This window comes from Centruroides vittatus, unplaced genomic scaffold (assembly GCF_030686945.1).
Source record: "Centruroides vittatus isolate TY-2023 unplaced genomic scaffold, ASM3068694v2 contig_371, whole genome shotgun sequence".
NCBI lineage: Eukaryota > Metazoa > Arthropoda > Arachnida > Scorpiones > Buthidae > Centruroides > Centruroides vittatus.
This window is the reverse complement of record NW_027122194.1, coordinates 3419229-3434909: the sequence shown is the minus strand read 5'-3', so window position 1 is coordinate 3434909 and position 15681 is coordinate 3419229. Positions and strand designations below refer to the sequence as shown.

The 15681-nt window shown below is 29.6% G+C and overlaps 1 protein-coding gene across 5 annotated transcripts in view; it reads right to left on the bottom strand.

The window, feature by feature from the left end:
• LOC136975438 (nucleolysin TIAR-like) overlaps positions 1–15681 on the bottom strand; it is a 303606-nt gene that overhangs the window by 63197 nt on the left and 224728 nt on the right. For all 5 annotated transcript variants that reach the window (XM_067270493.1, XM_067270494.1, XM_067270497.1 and 2 more), the window contains 2 exons: positions 9697–9754; positions 6305–6392 (listed from right to left, as the gene is read on the bottom strand). In XM_067270493.1, the coding sequence (XP_067126594.1) occupies positions 6305–6392; positions 9697–9754 (146 nt within the window). The remainder of the gene's footprint in view (positions 1–6304; positions 6393–9696; positions 9755–15681) is intronic.

Here is a 15681-nt window from a genome sequence, read left to right as displayed (position 1 = left end):
AGACAGTATAATAGAATGATTGATTATTCTAGTCAATAAACGAAAGAATAAAGGTCTGTCCATAAATGACGTCAACAGTGGAAGGGAGGGAGAGGGTTACGACAAATCGGACAAAGGGGAGGGGAGGGATTCATCGTCAGTGGACGTCCGTTTATTTCATTAAAATTTATGCATTTTATTACATTTATATCAAAATTTCTTCTATGTTTCATTTCTACTTAGAGTATCTATCATTCATAAACTGATAAAGGTTTTAAGGGGGGTCGAATATTGTTGGACATCCGAATAGGGGAGGGAGTTATGGAAACTTAGACAAACTGGGACGAGAAAGGGAGTGGGAGGAGTAAAAATTTCAAGAAAAACGCGGACGTAATTTATTAACAGACCCTAATTGGAAGGATGTCTGAAAGTTGGATAAGCTTAGCATTATATAATACAATGCTAAGCTTTAATTGATATTGGGATTTTAAAAGTGATGAATTTCGTAACAATTAAATAACAATATATATGCATTGTAACTAAATTATAGATTTTATCGAGCGTTAAAATTAAAATTACATTAAAGATGACAATAATCATGTTCTTTTTTTGTGCCTTGCATTATAAAATACAGTAAAATGACCAAAGATGTTCAAATTAAACTTTATTAATTACATTATTTTGAAAAAGTCAACGTTATGGGTAAAAAAGAAAAATATTTCTAATTCGATTTATCGATTTGACAAATTAACGCGAGTACACATTGTAGCTTTATAGTGGCCACAAGTCCATTACGGGAGAACCTGATTCGCAATGGGGTGACAAGCATGAGCGAGAGATAGAGATAAGAAAAGAACAGGAAGAAATTCATATAACAAACTGCTACTTCTCATCAAAATTAACGTTCGGTTAGTACAGAGGACAAATGGCATATTCACTACACTGTAAATAATAGCCTACAATGTAAATAATTTTGTATCAACAGAAAACTGTTGATACAAAAAAAATTAATGCAAATATTTATCACAAGAATCGTGCATTTATATAGTCCTATATATATATTATATTATTTTATTTTATTTACGAATTATTTGTCCACTGAATGATCACGATAAAATACTTATCGCTGTGAAATTCTAGTTCCAATACATTTCGGACCTTCGACATATTTTGTGTGTATTTTCAGAGAAAACGTAATTCGTCATTCATGTTAATTTAATTCATTGTCGACCAAGCGTACGCATAATGTATAAAATTAATGCAGAATAAGTAATCCATACTGTGCTGACATCTAACATCAGAAATCAATCAATCAGGCATTAAGAGTAAGTTATTCGAAAATTAGAAAGACTGTAAGGAAGCCTTGTGACTTTAAGTATGTTTGCTACATATTAAATCTGAATAGATACAGAATAACAGCTACAGAGAGAAAATTATAAATGAAAAAATCCAAACAATTTCTGTAACATTATCACCAATCAGTGAACCCAACGTTCACTGATCGGTGATAATGTTATATGAATTAGTGATTAATGTCCAATAATCTGACGTTTCGCAAGATTATTTTCAATGTGCTATAGAAAATGAAGAATAAACTTCGAATGTAGTTTCTATAAAGTTCACAGCTGTTCAAATTCTGTTTAAAAAATTTTCTTTTTATCAATCAAAGGAGAATATTCTGATGAATAAGACGATATTGCTCATTCTGTGACGAAATTTGAAAAAAATTTATATTAATACAATTTTTTTTATCCTCTTCTTTAGAAAATCTAGGAAAATCCATATTTCACACATGAAGAACGAATCTTCGCTGGAAACGTATCGGAACAAATGAATTTAATTACAATTAATGTAATGTACAATTTACTGTATTTGTGATGAATTTAATAATATATGGGACAGGCAATAAGAATTCTATTCTAAAAGATCCGAGTTTCATTAAATCCCAGTGAAATTTAATATTGGTAATGTAACATGGATTAAAGTTCGCTTTTTTATTTGGGGTATGTAACCTTTTTTGGGGAATATCATAAGTACATTATAATTATACTAATAACTACATGTTCTTAACGCTTATCTAAAAATTATTACTTTATTGAATTATATCTTCAGCAGATTGATGTTAGTCAAATATAATTGATTGACTGATTACTAGCGCCAGGAATCAACACAATTTAAAGCTGCATTCAACCACAATTTAATTTATTACCGGCGAATGCAGTTGAATGAAGTTGGTCAGCATGGGTATGATATGGGGCAACAATATCTCTAACCGCAACATTCATGATAAATTATGAGAATATGAATCGGATTCGAATTTCGATCTCTACATCTAACCGTTATTGTATTCATATATATATATACTTCGAATTATCCGAGGTTTATATATTTTTGTACCGTATGCCAAATGCCATGTCACTAATGTAACTTACTAAGCAAACAGAATACAGAAACAGCTACGTATACCGAACGCTATTTTCGTTAATTAATAATATGTGAAGGTAAACAGCTCGTGTCCAATGAGCTGTATACCTTCTGTTGCCAGATAGGTTTATAAAAAGTAAAACTGAATTCCCCGAAATTAGCCCAAATTATTTTTAATGTGATCCAAAAAGTAATAAGTTGTCAAAATCTAGTAGCCCTACAAATATCTCAATATGCTACTTGTAGCCCAATTTTGCAATCCCGAAAACCAGCCGTATTTTATGAGATAAGAGGAAAAAAAATAGTCCCTGGGTAAGGTGACTCCCAAAAATGTGTTACTGTAAAAGCGAAGTCATATTGACCAGATTAGAATTGTTCTTGGTCTATTGTTCTCTTATATTATAGAGGCACTTCGATCTAAATGAACGAGTTAACATATGCATATCACATCTGGAACAGAATTTTCGAACTAACCAAACTCCTTAACGTGTAAATCTCTATATACCCGGCCGAGACTAAAGTACAGTTACGAACCAACGGAATTTCGAACTATCAGAGTTCGAATTAACGAGGATTTCCTGTGTATGTATATATATACATACAGGAAATCCTCGTTAATGAAAAAAGATATATATATATTTTCAAACTGTCCAATATTAAAACTATTTTAGATTTAGATATAAAATGAAACATTGCAAAATTTTTATTATGACTGATAAAATCATGAAATTATTATAATTTTTTAGTAATGAATGGAATATGTCAGAATCTATATTTTTAATGTAAAAACATTAAAAATATCGATTCTGCCATATTCCATAAATAAAATATTCAAGAATAATCGTTAAAATACAGATAAGAAACATAAATGAAGACACGCTACAAAAAATTACGAAATTAAACAGAAAATAACTGAATGCTATACAGTATACACGATTTTTTCATTCCACAACAGTCTTTGATTATTATTGTCAATCTTGAAAATACGCATATAAATAAGAAACATTAAACAATCCTCAAAAATTAGCAAAACGGAAATTCGAGTCTAGATTACATAATATCTGTAATTATTTCTTTTGATATGAAAATACAAAGTGCGTACAATTTGATATATTTTTAAAATTTATTACATCAGATAATTCGATAATCTGAAAAACTATTTTCAAACTGTATGTAAATATCTAAATAACATTTAGCTCTACATCTTTTTCTCTCTACTTTACTCTGATACTATTTTTATTCCCCTTTTCTCCTTCTTTAACGATAATCATTATAGTCGTCACGACTATAATTATTTTTTTCATTTCTATAAACTCATCTTATAATTTGTTCTCTCGTTATTAAGTTTTTTCCCTACCTATGTTTCAGAAACTAATGTTTATATATAATTTTTCGGATTATAACAGTCAGTATATCATTTGCTTTTTTAAATCTTAATGTATTTATCTTACAACTAATGTATTCTGTAGTCAAATTTATCTTTATATATATATTGCAAATCAATGTTTATATGCATTTTTTATGTATACTATGGATTCATTCGATAATCCTTATCAGAAGACATGAATCTGTATTGCAATTGTCATTAAATAAATGATACTTTTTATGTACTTTAAAATACAATTTAAAGTAATTAATTATATCAGATTTTCTTCTGATGCAATTAAAAAATGTCAGCCATATTGCATGATATTTCACTCAATTACTTTTTCCTTCTGTTTTATTTCCATATAAAACAGTATCAGAAATATTTTTAATGATGGTTACAAAAATAAAAAAAAGCATTACAAATTATGAAGCCAATTAATATAATAATACAATAAATAAATATTATTTTTTTAATTTAAACGATATTTGTAATGTAGGCTATATCTTTGCAACGAAAGCCATTAATATCATCGTCTAGTGGAGATTAAATGACTCTTCAGACATATTAACAACTTTACTAAATGAAATCTCTTGGTTATGATATTTTAAATAAAAATTAAATTTGTGTATTAGTTAGATGTTTAGTCAGAGATGGAAAATAAAATATGATATGTATGATTATTATTACGATATGTAAGATGCAGACATTTAATAGTTGAAGAGAGATTCAACGAATTAGAACGTAATTGCCATCTCCGAAAAAAAATTAATACTTGTTAACTACTTTCCAATTTAACTAACAGTGTAATAGATGCACATTATTCGCAATGATTTTTCTTTCTCTCTCTCTCTCTTTTTAAATTACAGCTAAAAATTTCATGTCGATCTCCGATTTCTCTGTTCTTTAAATGATGATATAAGAATTCATTACATCCTGCACGTTTATAATCCATAATTTGTTAAATCACTTTCGAGACAATTTCAATAAAATCATTATAAATAAGTTTTAGTCTATATTAAATTAATATCTGCCTAAATACGAGCAAAGAATCTGATAATTTAAATTTTTTTAGGTTATAAGTTCCGTTTCTCGCCATCTTTTATATAATTGTTCAATTTCTGAATATTTTCCTTTCCAGAAAGTTTTAAAACCTTTTCGAAAATGTGTATCTAAAATGTTGGTAAACTTACGAAAATATCTCTTTCTAACGTAAATAATCAAAAATAAATGCTTTTAGTATAATTATTTTTGATTATATTTAAAGAGAAAACAAACGTAGACAGAAAGAATTGTAGATTATTATATTTATTATTTAAAATAGTAAGTAAGTAACATACATTTCAATGCAAAACGATAACTTATTTTGTGATTACTATCGAAATAAATAAATGTTATTTGTTATTAAAAGGGAATTTCTGTATGGAGAATACAATGATCTTTATATTACTTAAGTGGAGTAAGTTAAGAATCGAAAACAGCTGCGAAATCAATATTGACAATGAACTTAACCAAACTTCTATGACTTTCTAATTGGCTCATTAAAAACTAAAAACATTCCAACTTTTAACGAACACTCAACAAACTTTGATTCTTCTGTTCTCTATACGATTAGAATATTATCGACGGAATAATTGATCCACATACCCACCAATCGCTCCTTACGGGCCTACTACTATCTCGACATTTGGAGAAATAATTTGAACGACTTCTGATTTGAATTCCTATTCGTTTATTTGAAAGTTTATCTCAATAAATAATTTCTATCGATTAGCGATATGTAAACGTCGTTAATGATGTTTACATACTACTAGTAAGGCGTAAACTGTTATTGGTAACTTCTTACTTATAACTGAGCAAGAATTTGACCCTTCTTACAACTTCATTTCCTATCGTAATTCGTAAATTGATTTTATAACTTTATACATATCTTTGAAATAAATAATTATCAAGCTAATTACCCATTTTTTGTCACGAAGAAATGTAACGCACAGACAGCCCTCTCTTCAAAATAGTTTTCTTCTTCCAAAATGTATGGTAATAATGAAGAAGAAGCGAAAATTACGAGCTCTGCACCGAATACCTTTTTAATAAATACCCGAAATTTAGTAACAAAATGTCTTGATTACGTGCACTAAATTGATTCAGAGTACAATTCAATTCGCTCAAATGCTTTTCTTTTCTTCGGAAGCATCTATGAATAATTCACTGATATTCAGAAAAAGAGATAGAGAAACGTGTAAGTTATTCAGAAATTCTGCTACATATGTTGAATATAAATATGCAATTTTAGACCAAGCAGTATGCTGTGCGATTCGACTTCAACTCTTTTCCATTTCAGTTTGAAATAACTCGAGACTGATTTACACTAGCTTGCAAAGGCCAATACACAGAGAACACGTAACTAACCGGCAGCGTGAGATGGATGAAAAAGCCCAAATTTCTAGAGTTATGCGGAAAAGTAAAATAAATTCTCGGCCATAACATTATTGTTATCGGAATAAAACTTAAAAAAAAAAATGAATGAGTACTTACGATATTTCTCCAAAAGGTGCGAAGGCGTCTTTCAGTTGCTGTGTTTCTATTTCCGGACTTAAATCACCCACGAAAATGTGGTAGTGTTCTACGAAAAGATAAAGTATTAATGACACATCCTTAGGATTTCAATTTCATTACGAAAGATTCTCTTATCATTCATAGCACGCGTTTAAAAATTGATCAATACAATTCTATTAATCAATTTTGGAATATAATTTTAATCCTTATTCTACCAAGTTAACAAACAAAATAATAACAATGTAATAACACGACGAAACGTTCATATGTTTATCTAAGCATATGGAAGACAATAACGCAGTAAACATGGTAATACACGTTTAGATATGCACTTATTTCTTGTTCATATAAATTTGATTTATTTAAAGGAAAACTAAGAACAAGATTTAAAGCGCTTCATAAGTGCTTTTAATCATTCATAACATTCATTATAATGGAGAGTAATAATTACCTTCATGCAACCTTCAGAATAATACTCCGATCTTACATGCATATGTAGAGATTAATTGTTTCGTATCGTAAAAGAATTTATCAAATATAATATCTTAATCATAAAATAAATGTATATCATTATTTATCTTTATTAATTATATTTATCCCTTTATTTGTTATATACAATATTTTATTTACCTTATAATATATATAAAAGTGTTATTCAAAAATCATTTAAACCTATTTTATTTTTGTGTGTTTCAGATACAATCGTGAATATAAATATAGCAAGTTAAATTTAGAACCGTCTTTTTCTTTTATAAAGTTAGAGAAAATGTGATTAAAACGTAATTAAATTGAGTTTATAATAATTAATTAATTGCAATTTACTATATTGCAAGTAGTTTTTGGGCCACCTCGTTATTTCTTGTGTAAGAAATTGCGAGTAAGAAATGTAACCTTATTCATGAAATTTTATTTTTTCATTTATGCTTATTAAACACTTTTCAAAATCCCAAATTAAATTAAATAACAGAACATCTTAAATAACAGAACATCTTAAATATCGACGAAACGAAACAGCTCATACATAAGTTCTGTGTAATTATTTATTAAATCAATCAAAATTAAATAAAGAATTTTAATAAAATATTTTACGTGATATAATGAAACATGATATAAAGTACTGATTAACATAAATTAAATAAAAAAAACTTTCAAATAATAAAATATAATTTGTATAACATACTTTATATAAGGAGGGGGAAAATGAAAGTAATCGATTTCGTGAGAACACGTGGCAAGTTCTCAACACATTTAGGTCTAATTTGATTAAATATCCAATGCGTTTAAAATAGAAAAAAAGAAAAGAAAAAAAAATTAATTCAATATTTCTTTGAACATTTTCAACTAATTTATAAATAGCAATAATAAATTATCGCATAGCATTATAAATATTTTGGATAATAATTTTTTTAGAAACACGTTTACGAAAACTTAAATATTTAAAAAAAACTGGAAGAAAAAGCAAGTGAAAATTATATATGATAATAATAAATAAAAAAATCCTTAAATACTTATAAAATGTGAAAATATTTTACCTGTAAATTTTGACGAACGACCGATAAAGCATAGAAACAGAAAAAGCACAGATGCAGCTCATTACGAATGTCAAAAAATATAAATGAATGAAAATACTGCTATTAAGTAAAATAAAAATTACATCTCAACAACGGTTTACATCTAGAAAAATTAAAACTATTATCAAACGGGATAAATAATGATTCCACCAATAAACTATTGGATTTTTTCGCCATCCAGATGCAATTTTTTGATTTCTAGTCGAAGATTTTACAGCGGCGAACTCTTTCGACGATTTTTGTTTTCATTCTTTTGAATTCGACTTGCTGACTCTAATTCGGTTTCTAGCAGTTTTTCGAATTAAAAACTGGGAATTTGAAAGAAAAAGTTTAGTTTCCATTCTTGGTAGGGATTAATGGGAAGATTAAAGTTTCAACGTTATATTTTGATGCCAAAGATGACTCAAACTGGATGAAAAGTGACGGAAGCCGAAAAACGACGTCATAGTTGGGATAAAAAAAATCTAACACGATAATCTCGCATGGGACATGAATTGTAAAGTGATGTAAATTCCGGTGGTACGAGAATAAATGTGTCGTTTTTCCATAAATATTTTATCTCGGACTCGAAAGGAGAAACGGGGCGAATGAATACCGACTAGTTTGAAGGAAATATCAAATTTCACTCTACCAATATCGACCAGAAAATGTTTTTTCCCCACCTATTTTTGTGTATAAAAATTGGCGCCGGTTTAATTGAATAGGCAGATAGCGTCACACTGAATTTCGGATATTCCAACAGGTAAAACTCTCTTCCTCTTCAGAAACTTGGGGACGGTCGGTAATTAACGAACTTATCGGTCTGTGTTAACAGCGATTAATGAGTTACGGAGGCTGTCTCCCGAGTCCCTTTCATTTGGATAGCTCCCGAGTAAAATTATTATGCTTCACGTGAAATTATCGGAAATTATAGTTATCTAATCAGAAGAGAATTACAAACTACATACTTCTATACATTTCGTCTTTTGAATCACAATGCTTCTTCCATTTATACATTAATTGGTTGAAATTAGTTTGAGATTTTTGCGAGGGGGAGAATATTAGGGGTTTACTAAATATTAAAAATTTATTAATCGCGTTGAACTACTGTTTTTTAATTAGTGATCTGCATATAAACATATGAAATGATTAATCAAATAAAGAATCGATTCTCGGTTATTCGTATTACTAAAATACTTTCAATGAATTATTAATAATTTAATAAATGTAAATTCGAATTATAAGTTATTTTTGAAAACTAAGGCAATTATAAAAAATAAAATATATATTGTGTATCAAAGTAGCGTTTAAAAATAGTGCATTTTTTAGACAATCTCCATAGGCATTGATAGGGTTCACATGGAACTCAGTAGGGATGTAGAGTGATAAGGAATGAAACTCGATTAAGTGAGTCAACTTGTCCACAAAAATGCCTGAGCCAACGCGAATTCGAACCCGAGTCTCCAAAGTGGCGCCTTTATCATCCAGCTGTCTTCTTGTCAATTAAATTGTAAATACAAATTTCGTTATATATTTACACGATTAAATTAATAACGTAATTAATCAATAAAGGTTTAATAATTTAATAATTTCAAAATTTTCTTACACATTATTATAGGCCTAGGTATAGGTATAGTGTGTGATTCAATAAATTGCAGTCTTTTTGTAGCGATCTACTAGGATATGACGCTGTTCAGAAATATGTTTTGCGATTTCTTAGTCGAGAAATGCCAAATTTAAACAACAACAAACGTATCAAATGCAAACACCAATCGATAGACTATTGAATTCAACAAAGCGAAAATATAAAACAATACTTACTGCTTGTGTCTTGTTTGGGTGTATTTCCAGGTGATGTAGCCCAATTTACCTTCATTTCCTAAAAGAATAAAAAGAAAATATATCATAATTAGTTTTTTTGCAACTAAAAAAAGATAAGAGGTGTATATTAAAAAGGAAAAAATTAACAACCGAGCAAGCATTAACATGCTAAATTGTAACAGTTTAATTATACAGTCTTTGTACCTTTTACGTGTTTCTCCTGCAGAAGCATCTTCGCGTTCGAAGACGATAACCGAGGAATCAAAAAGTAATTATTGGTTATGGTACACGATTAAGAGGACAGTGTTAATTACATGGGCGTCGATATTAAGGAGGATTTTTCGGCGGTGCGTGGAATTGATTTCGGTAGAGGGAGGGAGAAACGGATGCGGGAAGTAGTACAACAGCCAATATAGGTTACACGCATCTGTGCCTGTTGATATCCTTGGCATACAGCCGCACACTTTATCCATGTTAATAAATGGCGCACTTTTCGAGCTCTATCTATCCAATGCAATTAGAAAGTTTGCTGGATGTGCAAACCAGTTGCCTTGGCAACCGATTTAATACGTCCGAACCAGACTCAATATTTGGCTATAAAACATTTCAATTTGTCTCTGGTTGGACGGCTGATCATTACATTCGTGCCTTTCCACTCAGCTTCCGAACTCGATATTATACAAGGTAACGGAAAATTATGTGTAAAACAGAAATAAGGACGGAAAATTCACGCAAGAAAAATTTATTTATACACAGAAGTTGGAAATCTGCTCTAACATCAGTTTACAAAATATTCATCGTTACATTTTCTAATTCGTTTTACAAGATAATAAAAAGATTATTATTTCAATTAGCAAAAAATAACGAAAATAAAACGTAAAATCTATCGCAATTATATATAATTGATTTTAAAATAGCAAAGTAGACAGTATTGTATTATTAACACCGTTTAAGATACGAAAAATAGCGTATTTTAGGTTTTTATAAGACACATGCAAGGATATTACAATGAAGCGTACTGTACAACAGTTAACATATAAATAGTATTTTATAACAGCAAACCTTAAATTCAGGCTTTTGAATTTTAAATGTAACCTTTAAATTCGAGAATTAAGTGCACATTTCCTACTTATAATTTAAAAGAGAATTGTTTAAATGCCATAAAAACAGAGTAAATTAAACTAATACTTTTTCGGATAAACTAAATCAAAGTTTATCCCAAAAATAACTCATTTATCGTTTAAATGATTTTACATTACCACAGTCTATCACTAGATAAAGTTATTATTATTAATATTTTTTTATAAATAATTTTTTAATAACTCTAATTAGCTGCCTTTTAAAGACATCAAATATGAGCTTTTTAATAAAAAAAATCGAACATTAACAAAATTATCACTTATATCGCAGATATCAGAACGGGGCTCAGCTGCATTCTGTGAACAGATCATATTTAAGGTTCCTAATTTACAAACGTTTGAATAAGAATTGGAAAAGTGAACGGTCTTATTAGTCTTGCTCATTATCATTCGAAATATTATATATATATATATTTCTTCCAAATGATATCCACACGTTATTCTGGAGCATTGCGAGAATAAAACTATATCCAGAAATGTTCTGCCTTTTTTCTGATAAATCCGATGTCTCAAAGCGGACGGTACGTGAACGAGATCTATAATTTGATTTCTTTCCTAGTTTACTCGATGTATAAATAATCTAAATAATAAGAAACGGAAAAAATGCTACGTCTCGAACTGATACTGGCAAATATCACCAATGGCATTTTCCCAAAAATACAATCATCTTTATTTTTCAGATGAAAAGAATTTTCGATCCATATTAAATGTATCAAAATTTATATCATTTCTAATCATATTGTTCAGAAAATGTTTCGAAATATTAACTGTTACTAGAGTTATAAACGAGGGATAGTTTCCTGCATTGAAAGTGATTGTTGCTTTAATTTATGATTTAAAATCTGTATGACTATTTTAACAATCTATTCATCGTTACACTAAATAAATAAACAAATTTTAGCGAAAAAAGGCCATATCAAATGTCTGAAAATGTTCACAAAAACTTGTACTTCTGGATCAGCCATTTAAAAGCTACTTAATCCACATATGATATCGCTAAACACGTATTTCTCTTAGTACATAAGTATAAAAAAGAGAACAGATACTTTGGGTTAATCCCTTCTTTCATCAAATCTTTCTTATTTTCCATATAACACAAACGAATTAATCTATTCGTTTATATGAAGTTACTAAAGCAGTTTACATCTCCAGTAACTCATTTATAACTCCTAATTTAATAGCAAAATGAAAAATAATAACCTTTTTTTACATCTAGTTCGATCAGGTAATTTTTTTGGCGAGAGAAAAAATACCAAGCTTCCATTTAAAATTAAGAAAGAAAAGAAAAACATTAAACAAACTTTTTATTTTAACAGAAAATACCCATATCATTTAATAAGAGTTAAGTAACAAAGGATTCCTATTCATCCTCAATTTGTAAAAGATGCGAAAGAGCTAAAAGGGTGAGAGTGATAGAGTAGGGGAGGGGAAAATTTGCATTGAAACGAAGAGATGAGAGGAAACGTTCCAGAGTAGTATTAGGAAAGAATATTTGAGTTAAAAAAACCTCCTCACTTAATTAATCCATATGTGAATTTATGCGGGTATAAACCACTTTATGCTCATAACGTATTTTAATTAAAGAAAATATAAAAGAAAAGATTCTTGTCTAATGACAGCAATGTTATAAATTGAATAGAAACATTTCTATTATTATCCAACTGACAAAATTGAATTCGGCGTTAAAACCTCCGCTTAATCCTTCAACGAGTTTAAGAAATAATCTTTTTATATTTGAACATTTTTATAGCATTTTATCTTATTGCATTATAATTATTACATATGCTTTTTACTTTACTTTCAAGCGCTATTCACAGAATCCACTTCAAAATTTATCACGAGACCACATTATAAAATTATTATTTTCTCGTTATTAAAACAAGTATCAAGAGTTAAGAAAACTTTCAAAATTAAAAGTTAACTTATCTAAAACGATTTAAAATTTTTAAGTAATATATAAATTGAAATACCCTAAGGTTTGCCATTCTGGCAAATCATTATCTCAAATGAATGGATCCCAAGAGAATTTCAGATAATCCTTAAATACGGATAATAAAGAAGCTACATTTCATCTAATTTCTAGCAGAAAAAGAAAATTAATTTCACATATAACTTATTTATTGTGGGACTTATTAATAGAGCAGTTAAAAATTTATTACAGAAGGCAAGAGGATTAGAAGATAATAAATACTTAAACGAAACAAGAAAACGTAGAAGAGATAACTTAACTATTACAACCATTAACATTAAATTAATTATATTATAATAATTGTATAAAATATTGTATATAAATATATAAAATATGATCTCCATTCCACTTAATATAAATTAAAAATAGCTTTCTTAATGTTAAAATTGTGTTTTCTTGAACTTTAAACGTAAAATTTTCCAGAATAATACGGAATCTTTTATTTTTAAAGTTCAGGAAAACGTATCATCTTAATAAAGTAACTTTTTATAGAGGGGAGAAAAGGATAAATTATGAGAAAAAGAAATGGAGACGAAGTCGGAAAACGAAAGCAGCATATGTCTGCAATTGGTTATGACGGAGGATCACGTCCCGGTCCTATGTGCATCATCTAATCTTCCATGCTCTCATCTGTTTCTTGTTGTCAAGTAGAGACCATTCATTCCGCTCTCGGATTTAGATAAGGCAGACAGGGACAGACCGGGCCGAACGAAGATAAGGAGAGAAACATGTCTCGGGTGAGATGGCCGCCTCGGCCTATCTCCATCGCCTGGAGAGACTTTAATTACTTGACCGTGTTCGAACGAAACGAGAGCATTAAAAGGATCTTTAGCAAGTCGGCCGAAACCGTTTCTATGTATGGTCCGTCTGTCCTCTTCGCCGGTAAAATATTAAGGAGTACAAGTAAAGCACATTAGGGCTGCGCCGCTTGTTTGTCTGGGGCCAAGTTCGTTGCAGCTCGTTACGTGTGCTTCGACTAATTAGTGGTAATCAATGGTCGAACAGTTGCGGAATAAGTTCATGAATGTAAATCGTTCCTTAACACCGCAAACTATCTTTATGGGCACAACGCACACTCATTGTCTCTAATTAAAAAAGAAAAACGGCACTCCTTTCTAATCTAGTTCGTTTACCAGTTCCAATTGTCATCGCTTCTCGTATTCTTCCAATCAAAGTAAGCACTTACAAATTTGATAAAAATCTACTGTAAACACTACCACTTGTTCTAAAATTATATCACAAATACTTCTTTTACACATTTATTAGAGTGGCCATTTAATAAGATATATTTTTGATAGCATTTATTCAATTAAAAATGGAGTACTTTTTACGATCATGAGATTTTGAATCATCAATTCTTTGCGCCTTTTCTCTCTTTTCTTGGCGTAATCATGCCAAATATTGAGTCTTAATCGGATTGCCCGGAAAGCGATACCTATCCAGGCTAAAATAAGAGGAGAAAGTGCCAACCGCGATTTTCTACACCCCACATAGATTTCGGAAATACGGAAAATAAATCGTGCCGCTGTCAAGGGTTGAAATACGAATTCTTTTCCACCTTCCTCTTTGGATCGGATCCAAAAAAATATGCTTTTTTAGTTGGAAGAAAATTGCATCCATTTAAAGCAAAGATTGTCTTATACACTAAAAAGAATACTGCTAAAAGAAATGTGATTATCGAGTTAATTCGTTCAAACAATCGCTTAGAGCGGAACAGAAGAAAATAAATATTTAAAGACACGCTGTTTTTAACCAAAGTTTAAACGAGTTCCTTTGACCAGAGAAGTGACACAACATCGAAGCCAGGTTTACTCTGCACATATAATATTTAGGAGTCGGATAATAAAATAAGAGGCTACACAACTAGTCGGGAAGACTGCAGCCAGGAATTTGTCAGGCTAATGGAGCGAGCCGGCCATTACGCCTGCACGTCTCTCAATATGTAAAGTGCAGCATTGCTGTCATGACAAAATCAATGACCATGCACGTAATGCTTCTATCAATTTATATTTGGGTATATGTGCTAATATAAATTCCTCACGGAGTTGGTTTTTTGAAAATCGTACCTTTAAAATAACAAAAAAAAAAAAAAAAAAACCGTAAGAACGACCGATGAAAGTAATAACGGCTATTAGTTAACAATAGATAATTGTTTGGCAACTATGCCTCGAAGGGTGCTCATCCTTTATGTGAACGTGCTTGGCTCTTCAATAATTCTCTTGTTTTTTGAGCTCTTTCTTATTAAATAAGTAGGTTACATCTGTAACCAACCAGAAACCACTTGGCGAATGTAAATTACCAAAACTATTATTAGTTTTTTTAAATCTTAAATAAAATTCTTTATTGGTTAAATTACCATCCTTCACTAAATTTTCACTTATTAACCTTTAAATATTTCTCAATTATAATTTATTTATTTACAAAACTAAAAAAAGGGAAACTAGAAAAGTTTCAAAATGGAAATGATTCTTCCATACAACATATTCAGATAAGTTTCCTTCTCACTCTACCTTGTCCATCGATCGATATTTTACTCAATTACATTCTGGAATTTGCAGTAATGTACAGTAATGTATACTCAAATTTATAATCTGTGTTTTAATTATCCTGGCAAAGATAATCGAACAAATTACAGCATAATTTCCTTATAAATTTAAATTTCTCAGTCAATTTTAACGAGAACTGCAACGTGTACTCATTTACGAGAAAATTACAATACCATGAAAAGGTAATAGTAAGAAACTGATGTAATCAGAATATTCCGAAAAAAGTCATTAAGCTTTTCATTATTCAAAAGTTGGCGAGGTTTTCATCATTTAAAAATAAAGGAAATTAACAGGTTTCATTTACAGTAAAACAAAAATCACAATAAACTAT